Source organism: Rhinolophus sinicus, chromosome X, assembly GCF_036562045.2.
Source record: "Rhinolophus sinicus isolate RSC01 chromosome X, ASM3656204v1, whole genome shotgun sequence".
Lineage (NCBI taxonomy): Eukaryota > Metazoa > Chordata > Mammalia > Chiroptera > Rhinolophidae > Rhinolophus > Rhinolophus sinicus.
In genome coordinates, this window is record NC_133768.1 from 39,611,532 (window position 1) to 39,622,398 (window position 10,867).

General features: G+C 45.5%; 1 protein-coding gene across 2 annotated transcripts; it reads left to right on the forward strand.

Moving 5' to 3' along the window:
* Positions 1-2,947: 2,947 nt before the first annotated feature.
* Positions 2,948-8,382, forward strand: GLOD5 (glyoxalase domain containing 5). Of its 2 annotated transcripts, none has more exons than XM_019714277.2 (4): positions 2,948-3,126; positions 5,899-6,036; positions 6,899-7,054; positions 8,058-8,382. In XM_019714277.2, exons 1-4 carry the CDS (start codon positions 3,055-3,057, stop codon positions 8,181-8,183), a joined length of 492 nt encoding a protein of 163 aa, XP_019569836.2. In that variant the 5' UTR covers positions 2,948-3,054; the 3' UTR covers positions 8,184-8,382. The 2 variants fall into 2 exon arrangements, with proteins under 2 accessions (XP_019569836.2, XP_019569838.2); XM_019714279.2 differs by having other exon boundaries at positions 2,951-3,117.
* Positions 8,383-10,867: the final 2,485 nt, after the last annotated feature.

Below are 10,867 nucleotides of genomic sequence, written 5' to 3' on the forward strand. Positions count from 1 at the left end.
GAGTGTCCACATCGCAGTCTATGTGACCCTAGGACTGTCCCAATGTCAGTCACTCTGACCCCAGGAATGTGCCCTCCTCTGTGTAACGTCGTGGATGTTCACACCTCAGCCTGTGTGGCACAAGGAAGTGTCCAGTCCACAATGTGTGTTGTTTCAGGAGTGTCCACTCCCCAGTGTGTTTAAATACAAGAGTGTCCCACACACCTTCTGGATGACCCTGGAAATGTTATTTCTCCAGTATGTGTGACCCTTGGAGTGTTCACACCCCTATCTGAGTGACCTCATGTCTGTCTACACTTTAGCCTGAGTGAACTCCAGGAGTGTCCAAACCCCCTGCTTTGTGACCCCATGTCTGTGCACACCCACTCTGTGTGACCTCACAGTCACCCACACCTTAGGTGGTCTGAGCCCAGGAGGGACTACATCCCAGTCTGAGGAACCCCAAGAGGCTCCATACTCCAATCTGTGTTACCTCAGGGGTGTCCACAACCTAAGCTATCAGCCCCCTGGATATCCACACCCCAGTATGTGTGACCCTACAAATGTCCACTAGGCAATCTAGGTGACTCAAGAGCGTCCATTCCCTAGTGGGTATGACCCTAGATGTGTCCATGTGCAAATCTATTTGACCCCAGGTCTGCCCACATCCCAGTTTGATTATAGTAGTGTTGACATGCTAGTCAACCTGACCCCAGAAGTGTCTATACCCCACTCTGGGTGACCCCAAGAGTGTGCAGTCTCCAGTGTGTGTGATTCCAGGAGTGTCTACTGCCTAGTGCATATGACTTCTGGAATGCCCAGGTCCCCGTCTGATTAACCCAAGTCTGTCCACACCTCCATGTGTGTTACCTCATGTGGTGTCCACACCCCTGTCTCTTTCACCCCAAGGGTGTCCACACACCAGTCTGTGTGGCCCCAGGAATGTCCACATAACAATCGTACAATGGTATGTTATGAGACTGTACTACATTCCTCAGTGCCACTGCTCCCGACATCCTCTGTGGGTGTGGCCTGGAAGGGTGTGGCCTAATTCAGTGTCCCCAGCTCCCTCCAGCACCAGTAAGTGGTGTCTTCTCTTCCCATTTTCCCTCATTCTCCCGAGTTGACCACTCAATTTCCATATCCCCCCCCCACTATGCACATGCGCACACACGTCCTACATCCCCAAATAGGCCATCCCAGCCCCAGACTCTGCAGATCCTGTACAGAACAACGGACAAGGCAGCCGCCTCCTGCAGTAGACCCTGGCCCACAGTGAGTAGTGGAGAGGAAATCAGTGCACCACTGATGGGAGGACAACCTTGCAGGAACTTGTGAAACATCTAAATAAACATTGGATACCTTCCTCCTCCCTAACTAGAATGTCAGCTCCACGTGGGCAGAGACATTTGTCTGTCTTGTTCTCTGATGTCTCCTCAGCACCTAGAACAGTGCTCAGTACATAGAACACATACATTAGTTGTTTGTCGAACGAAAGAACCCTTTGACCCAGCAATTACACTTCTAACTCTAACACACACACACATGCCCAGAGCTGTGTGAGCAAATCTGCTAGGAGCAAGCAAATGGGAAAGTCTTGTAAATGTCCACTTATGGCCAATGACTGCTGCAGAAGTGAATGGTGGTGGTTCGTGCTATGTACCACAGAGCACCTGCCACACGTGATACAGATTGAGTGGGACCTTTGTGTACCTGCAAGGGTGGGGGTGCCTTCCACAGGACACGTTTTTGATACGGAAAAGTGGGTGGGAGCTGGCTATGGGGTGCGTGTGTGTGTGTGTGTGTGTGTGTGTGTGTGTGTCTGGAAAGAAAAACCAGAAACTGACCCCAGTGGTCATTTGAAGAGTGGAGGTGGGAATGACCTATGTAGTCCGTATACTGACGTATTAGTGAAACCTTTTAAACAAGCCTATATTCATGTATTATTTGTGTAACTCTTTATAAAGGAAAATCATATGCTAAAAACAATATCCATGACACATAGTATTTGTATGTCTGTGTATGAGAGGGGGGAGTTATTTAGGGTACGTCTAGGAATAAGAATCTTAAACTCACATGTCCCAGGGGCTGGACAAGTAGCCCACAAGAAAGGGGGACTCAGCTCAGGTTAAGGCAAGCAGCAATGGGGCTGATGAATGTTCCCCACCTCTTAGCAGCGGAGGGTGAGGGTGAGGCGAGAGATGTCTGGGGATGGGGAAGACCCCAGAGCTCACACCCCAAAAGAATTCAGGAACATTGTACCTTGGGGCACAGAAGACTTAATAGCTTAGAGATCTTGGCTGAGAAACAGACCTATAATAGGTCAGAGTGGTCATCCCCTCACCCAGCTCCTAAGTTCACACCCTCGACATAGACTCTCCAACAGATCAGAGATCTCACACTCTGGAGACACACCCCTAAAGAGATCAGAGGCCTCACATCCTAGAATAAAGGCCCCTCCCCCCAGTACTTCAGGATGGGTGGTTTCTCTGTATTTTTACAAAGTAATCCCTTACATCATATTCCCAAACTGACTGTTTGTGAACCCTCCCCAAATCCATATGTTGAAGCCCTAACCCCCCAATGTGATGGCATTAGAATATGGGGTCTTTGGGAGATGGTTAGGGGTAGATGAGGTCATGAGGGTGGGGTCCTCATGATGGGATTAGTGCCCTGATAGTGAGAGACCAAAGGGCTTGCTCTTTCTCTCTGCCCTGTGAGGACACAGTGCAAAGGTGGCCATCTGCCAGCCAGGTGGAGAGCCATCACCAGAACCCGACCTACAGACACCCTGATCTTGGACTTCCGGCATCCAAAATTGTGAGAAAATAAATTTTGTTGTTTAAGGCACCCAGGCTTTAGAGTACTTTGTTATGGTGGCTCGATCTGGCTAAGACACACAAGCTTTCACTTTCAAGGTCCTTTGTTTTCTATCAGAGTCCTTGTACTTGCACCGCCTACCTCTGTCACCACTAGCAGTCCTCAGCCTGTGGCCCTCCCATTCCTGCCCCTTGAGCTACAGGTGCTGAGCCAAAGGTTGTCTGGAGGCCTCAGAGCAAGGACACTTAGCGTGCCATGCTGTGCCGTCTGCCCTCCAGGCTGTCAGCCAGGATGTGGAGCAGAACTTCATTGAAGCAGGTGAACGAGGTGACCCCTAGGGGCCTGGGGCACGGGTGTTGGCACCAAGGCTGGGTATCCTCCAGCTCAGGCCTGGTAATCAGGTTCCTTTCTATGCCGGCTATCTTGCTGTCCTGACATCCATTTTTCCCTCCTCCTCTCTCTTTCTTCCTTTCAAAGACAAGCAGAGGGCAGCAGAGGGACACGGAAAGGCTCTGCTCTCACACGCTGTCAGCCGCAACATGTCTGCAGGAGTGGGCCTGGCTGAGGGCCGGCTGCTCTGCTCCCTCAGTGTGGCTAAGGGAAGTCACATCAGCCGGGGACACAAGGATGGGGCAGCGTAGGAGGTGCCAGGAGACAGCACTGACCTTAAGGTTAGCCAGAAGAATGTCAGGGATCTTTCTCACCTTGAAGAGGACCTTGAAGAGAACTTTGTAGAAAGACAGAAGCCTTCCCTGTGAAGGAGGCAGGAGGGAGGGCATGATGGTCTGGGCACTCTATTATCTATAAAGGGTTATTGCGAGGAATAAAATGGATTCTATTCTGTATAGTTCCTCGAACAGGGCTTGGCACACAGTCAGCCTTAGGTGATTACTATGTCTTGATCATCTTTTTATAAACCTGCCTCCCTAACCTTGCCTCAACAGCCCTGCATGACCTGGCCCTTGCCTTCGCTTCCTGCTCATGCGTCACTCACCTCACCCTTGGATTCTCAGCTACACTGGCTTTCTTCCTACTCCTTAAGAGAGCCAGCCTGGCTCATCCTTGAATTTACGAAGACGGAGCTCCCCAGATGCAAAACAGGATCTGGGGAGTGAGTCTGAGCTGGCAGAGCATTAAAAAATGGGAGGAATAGGTTGAGTTGATTTCCAAAAGATTATCCAAATGTGGGGCTGTAGCTAAGCAGTGCTTAGCGGGAAGCTACAGTCTAAATGCATAGATCAGAAAAGGTGAAAAGCAGTGGCTGGGCTTTCATATCAAGAAGCTGGGAAAAGAAAAACAAATTTAACCCTAAGAAAGTAGAAGGAAGGAAATTATAAAGATAAGAGCAAAAACTGGTGAAATAGAAAGCAAACATACATTGGAGAAAATTGACAATGTCAAAAGTTGGTTCTTTGAACAGATTAATAAAATATTAGTAATTTCTGTTTTCTCTCAAACAATTAAAAGAAAAAAATATAAATTACCAATATCAGGAATGAAAAGGGGATGCTATTACAGATCTTACATATGTTAAAAGGTTAATAAGATTTGTTTAAACATACGACTTTATTTTCAGTGGAGCCCAATGTGAGTCATTTTCTCATTCTACTGTTTCTGTATCCCTGCGGATCCTCTGTACCCAGGAGGACAGCAGAACTCACCAACTTTGCTAATGCCTCCTCCACTAATGAAAATAGAACAGCACAGTATTTTTTTTTTAAGCTGGAGCTCAGTGAAATTAATTGTTTAAAAGGTAATGGTTTGAATGGAATTGAACACTGTGAAATGGAACAGAATAAAAAACACAGGGTGGAATTGAAAAGAATGGAATGGGATGGAATGGAATGGAATGGAATGGAATGGAATAGAATAGAATAGAATAGAACAATAGAATAAAATAGAAGTCAGACTTTGCACCATGCACCAGGCACTGGTCCTAATTGTAGTAGATATCCACTAATTGAATAAATATTATTGAACAGGTACTTGTTGTTTGGGACACAATGGGGAACAAAACAGAGAGATCTCTACCCTTGTGAAGCTTGTGGTCTAGCAAGAGAGACAGATATAAGCATGTGCAAAAGGCCTTGAGGCCAAAGGTACAAGGATGGCCCTTATAAGGAGCAAGCAAAGGACAATGTGGCTTGGAGTTCAAGGGCAATGGATGAGGCTTGTAGAGATTGGGGGTCATGGTAGGGAGTTTGAATTTTAGCAAGATGACCAGGACGACATCATCATCATCATCATCAACTCTTACAGCACTTGTGCTCTGTTAGGCATTGCTCTAAGGCCTTAAAAACACAGCCCTTCAAAAAAAATGTTTACAACAGTACTATAAGATATGTATAAAACCATGCCCATTTCACCGAAAGGGAAACTAAAGCACAGAGAGATCAATTAAATGTTAGTCTGTCTCCAGAGTCTATTCTTTTAACCACTATACTCTGCTACCAGTAGTGCCAGACCGCAGTCACCACATAATCCTGTAGCAGATGTAATGTAAATATACAAATTACTAAAGAATGCAAAGCAAGACAAAGACCTGGTGGGAAGTGTGAAAAGGGCGGGAAGTTGGGGGGAGGAAGTGTGCCCTCCCGCTGGGTGTCAAGGTGGATCTGTAAACACTCATGCCCAGAAGCATTAATTTCATCTAAGATGATCCCTTCTTATCCCGTCCTGGTCATAACTGCAGAGTTGGAAAGGAGGGGACTGGGTTACATTGGCCAACGGAGGGTTTGTACTCCTAGGGTTGGGCCTCCTCCATGTCTTGTATTTTCTTACAAAAGAGATGAATTTCAGCTTTGGGAAAATGAGAGGGTTTGGTCTTGGCCTCCATTCCCATTATCTTCGCCTCTATCCCTCTGGAAGGAGAAAGGGAACAAGAATACAGTGGAGAGTGGTCATAGCAGACATATGGGCCCTCGTGAATCCACACATGGGCAATAAGACTACTAAAGTTTCCTCCCGGGACTCTCCCCTTGAAATGGTGGTGAAGAGGAAGTATAGCTATTGGGGGAGGTGAGGAGAGGGAAACAGGAAACTTGGGTGTGACCAGTGGCAATGTGATCTCTTATGAATTTTCTCTCTTTTTTTTTTAAGTCATGGAGGGACAGCAGTCAGACCCCTTCTCCATGTCTTATTCATAGACTTGACCACATCGTGATGACAGTAAAGAGTATCAAAGATACCACCATGTTTTATTCCAAGATTCTGGGCATGGAGGTCATAACTTTCAAGGTAATCATTTCCCCAGATGCAAAAGTGCAAGTGGAGTAAAATTTGATTATAATACTTTTGAAAATAACTTTAAAAAAACCCCACAACAAATCTATGAGAAAAAACTTAAAGGATCAGTGGAGGAGATTCCAAACTCTGAATAGTGAAACTTCCAGAGAGAAAATGGAGAAATAGAGGGGAGGAAATGACCGTAGAAATAATACAGAGAACTTTTCATTCTTTATAAGGAAAGAGTTAACTGAATATACATCCAGCACATTGACACTTAGATGTGATTTTATGAAATTATAGAACATCAAAGTGGAAATGAAGATCCTAAAAGCTTTCCGATGTGTTAAAAAGAAAAGTAATTCAACTACAAAGGAAAAGAAATATGCAGATATCAGATTTCCCAAGAGTCACATCAAAGACTAGAAGACAATAGAACACATTCCAGAGTCTCAGTGTTAAGTTTTTAAAGCTGAGCGCACAATTGAACCCATTGAAATTTGGGTTGTGTTCATTAAAAAAAAGGGAGACATGTATATTAAGTAAGCAAATTGCCGTCTCTGCCATGGGTAGTATAAACATTATTTGGAGATACGCAAATAATTTCCAGAAGAAACACACACACACACACACACACACACACACACACACACACACATACACACACACACACACACACACACACACACACACACACACACACACAGGGGAAGCAGTTGCCCCTAGGGAATGAGACTAGCGTACCGAAAGAGGCTGTTGGTTTTCATTAAAAGCCCTGTTCTACTTTTTTTAACCTTGTGGGGGCAGATACCGGGGCTTTGCTTCACACTCATCTTAGAGGTTTAGTTCTAGATTGTTTTCTCTTCCCAAATAGGGAGACCGGAAAGCATTGTGTTTTGGAGACCAGAAATTTAACCTACATGAGGTGGGAAAGGAATTTGAACCCAAAGCTGCTCACCCAGTTCCTGGCTCCCTGGACCTATGTCTGATCACAGACGTGCCTTTGGAGGAAATGGTCCTGTACCTCCAGGTGAGTCGGACTTACATTCTTTTTGAGAAAGCTGCTGCAGAGACGGTAAAAACAGAAGCATAACCCAAAGGGGTCTTCTTCAAACTTCAGGCATAATGGGTTTCCTCACATCCAGATAATACCCGGACACAATTGTTTACTTGTTATTTTTATTGACATCATTTTTTTTTTCACATGAACAAATGTATTTTAAAAGGAAACTTTACATCACCCTTGGGAAAAAGTATACCTAAATTCTTTTTACATAAATGTGTTTATGTAAAAAGAAAATGTTCAAACAAGTAAATGAAAAAAACATTATATCTTGGCACAAAGGGAAAGTAACTAAAAACAAATAGCTATAAAAGCATCACAATGTCATTCAATTCTAGCCATTTCCATTCCCCGAATTCTCTGGGCCTGACATTCCAAAGGGAGATTTGCAAGTGGTTAAGGAGGTGCTAAGGACTTGTTAGCCTCCACCGGAGGCTTTCTGGGTGTAATCAGGAGGATTGAAAGAGGAGTGAAGAGGAAATAATTTCTGGCTCACTGTTATTGAATGTTGGTGTTCCTGTAACACTTAAAATGATTTCATGTAAAGGGGGCATTGGTTCTCCTGCTGGGGAACACAGATCGAGGCCTTGAGTATATTCTGTGTAAATATCCTGGACTCCCTCTTTGGAAAGTATCAGTGAAAAAGTCTGGTTTGGAATAAAGTGGGGAAAGCATAGGGGTTAAGAGTATGGACTCTGTCCTAGACTGCCTGGGTTTGAATTCCAACTTTGCCACTTACTAAATACTAGACACTATTATCATCCCCATTTCACTGATGAGGAAACTGAGGTACAGAGCAGTTAGGTACTCTGTCCAAGGTCATACAGCTGGTATGTGGCTGGAGCAGAGGGAGGGAGGGGACAATGGTAGGACATGAGGTCAGAAAAATACGGCGGACTCCTAGGTCACTACAAGGAATTCATTTTGGGTCTCACACATGGACTGTGATTTTTGTCTTCTCCCATTTCAGGCTTGTGATGTCCCCATTGAGGAGGGTCCAGTCCCCAGAACTGGGGCAAAAGGGCCCCTCATGTCCATCTACTTTCGAGACCCTGACAGAAACCTGATTGAGGTGTCCAACTGTATCTCCCCATGATGGAGGTTGGCGCTCCCTGCAATGTTGCCTTCTTCCTTCCTTCCTTCCTCCAGAACCTTGCCCAGGCCCAGAAACCTCCAAGGACTAAGGACTTAGGCACTTCACACATCCCGCTGGGGGAACTTGAGATGGGTTTGAGATCAAAACTATGTGTCTCAATGTCCTCCTAAGCTGCTCCAGTAAATGAATAACCTCTTAATTAATATGGGCACTTCATTATCATTGTCTCGGCATTATGTATGTGTTTGTCCAGCGTGTGAGGTCTCTGAGCTGTTTGGGGGTCAGCGCCAGGGTATGACCTCTACGGACCAAATCCAGGCTTCGGCCCTTGGAATTCAAGGCCTCTAATAGATTTCTCCCTGTCCCTGAAGCCATCCTTTTTCATCCCTTTAGACTCGCTTTACCCCCCCAGGTGCTGCGTACTGTTTCCTCCACCCCAGAGGACTCACTGAACCCCAAGATCTCTATGATTCCCATGAGACTTTCAAGGAACAGCCCAGATGATACTATCTCCTCTTGGTATGCCTTACCCGGTCTCACCCCTAGGGGATGTAGCACTTAGGCCCAGACCCATCTCAACAGAGGTTCAGCTCCTGGCACAGTAGATGAGACAAGGACGAATTTCCTCTATTCCTGTCCCCACCACCACCACCACCCCATTCACTCATTCAATTAATAAACATATATTGAGCACCTACTCTGTGCTTGGCCTTGTTCCAAGCTTTGGAGAAAGAGCGGTGAACAGAAGAGACAAGCATACGTATGTTTGTGGAGCTGCCATTCTAGTGGGAGCGACTCAAAATAAATAAAATGAAGTAAGGAAAATATGAAGTACGTTAGAGGATGATAAATGCTTTGGAGAAAAAGAAACGATGGAAAAGCGGGAACACAGATACAAATCGCTGGGACAGTTTCCACTGTGTAATGGGATAGACAGAGGAAACCTCCCTGAGAAGGAGATATTTGATCAGAGACCTGAAGAGATGAGGAAGAAGCCGCACTGATGACTGGAGGAAAAGCATACCAGGCAGAGAAGAGCCATCGCAAAGGCCCTGAAGCATGAATGTGCCTGGTTTGTGAGGAAAGGCAGGGAGCCAGTGCAAAGAGGGAGGGAGCAGTGAGTGAGGGGGAGCAGGAGGAGGTGAGGTTGGAGAGGTGGTGGGGACACATTGTGTAGGGTCTCGCGGGCCATGGAGAGGACTCTGGCTTTTACTCTGAGTGACAGGGTTGCCACGGGAGGGTTGTGAGCACAGAAGGATCATGATCTGACTTAGGATTTCACAGGCTCCCTCTGGCTGCTGTGAGGGAAGGAGGGTGACAGGGAGACAGGGAGGGAGGAAGGGTGGACAGCAGATGGGTGGATACATGAATGGTTAGGTGGGCAAGTGGATGGACTGGTAGATGAACTGATATCCCCTGCCCCTGGAGAAACTCTTCCACATGTTTGTGCTCAGGAAAAAGAAATGAGTTTGTAAATTACAGATTTGCTTTAATAGGGAAGAAACTGGAAACAACCCAAATGTCCATGAGCAGATGAGCAGTTAAACAGGCTATGATACTCGCCATAAAGAAGAACTAAATCTTACCATTTGCAATGATATGGATGGACCTAGAGAATATTATGCTAAGTAAAATAAGTCAGATGGAGAAAGACAAATACCATATGATCTCACTTACATGTGAAATTTAAGAACAGAATAAATGAACAAACGAAACAGAAATAGACTCAGAGATATAGGGAAAAAAACTGAGGGTTGCTAAATGGGAGGGGGGTGGTGATGAGGGAGAAGGTGAGGGGATTAGAACGTACACATTAGTAATCACAAAATAGTCACAGGGATATAAAATCATTTGGGGAATTTTTTTTTTTTTTTAGAATTTTTTGTTGGGGAAGGGGAACAGGACTTTTATTGGGGAACAGTGTGTACTTCTGGGACTTTTTCCAAGTCAAGTTGTTGTCCTTTCAGTCTTAGTTGTGGAGGGCGCAGCTCAGCTCCAGGTCCAGTTGCCACTGTTAGTTGCAGGGGGCGCAGCCCACCATCCCTTGCGGGAGTCTAACCGGCAACCTTGTGGTTGTGGTCGAGAGCCCGTGCTCCAACCAACTGCGCCATCTGGCCACCCGGGAGTGGAGCGGCAGCTCACTGACTTGTGGAGGCGAAGCTCACTGGCCCATGTGGTGGTAAACCTGCCAGCCCCCCGCCCCCCAGTTCGCGCTCTAACCAACTGAGTCTGCCCAGTTTGGGGAATATAATCAATAATGTTGCAAAAGATTTTTGGGGGGTCAGATGGGCACTTGTCTTTTTAGGGAGACAACTTCATGGACTGTGTAGATGTCTGACCACTGCACTGTACATCTGAAGCTGAAGCTGAGTAATATGGAATGTAAACCATATATATATATATATATATATATATATATATATATATATATATATATATATGTATATGTGTGTGTGTGTATTCATGGGATGTGGAGTACAGCATAGGGAATAGAGTCAATGGAATTGTAACAGCTATAATGATATCACAGGGGTACTAGATTGGGGGAGGCAGGTCATCACTTTGTGAGATGTGTAAATGTCTAACTATCACATTGTTTTGTACACCTGAAACTAATAAAAACAAAAAATCAGGCTATGGTATATCCATTCCATGGATACTACTCAGCAATAAATGGGAATAAA

Excerpts from the sequence above, each read along its gene's own strand:
- GLOD5 (XM_019714277.2), top strand. The coding sequence starts at position 3,055 with ATGCTGTGCCGTCTGCCCTCCAGGCTGTCAGCCAGGATGTGGAGCAGA. Across the intron at positions 6,037-6,898 it reads TGGAGGTCATAACTTTCAAG|GGAGACCGGAAAGCATTGTG; the intron begins GTAATCATTTCC and ends CTTCCCAAATAG. Across the intron at positions 7,055-8,057 it reads AAATGGTCCTGTACCTCCAG|GCTTGTGATGTCCCCATTGA; the intron begins GTGAGTCGGACT and ends CTCCCATTTCAG.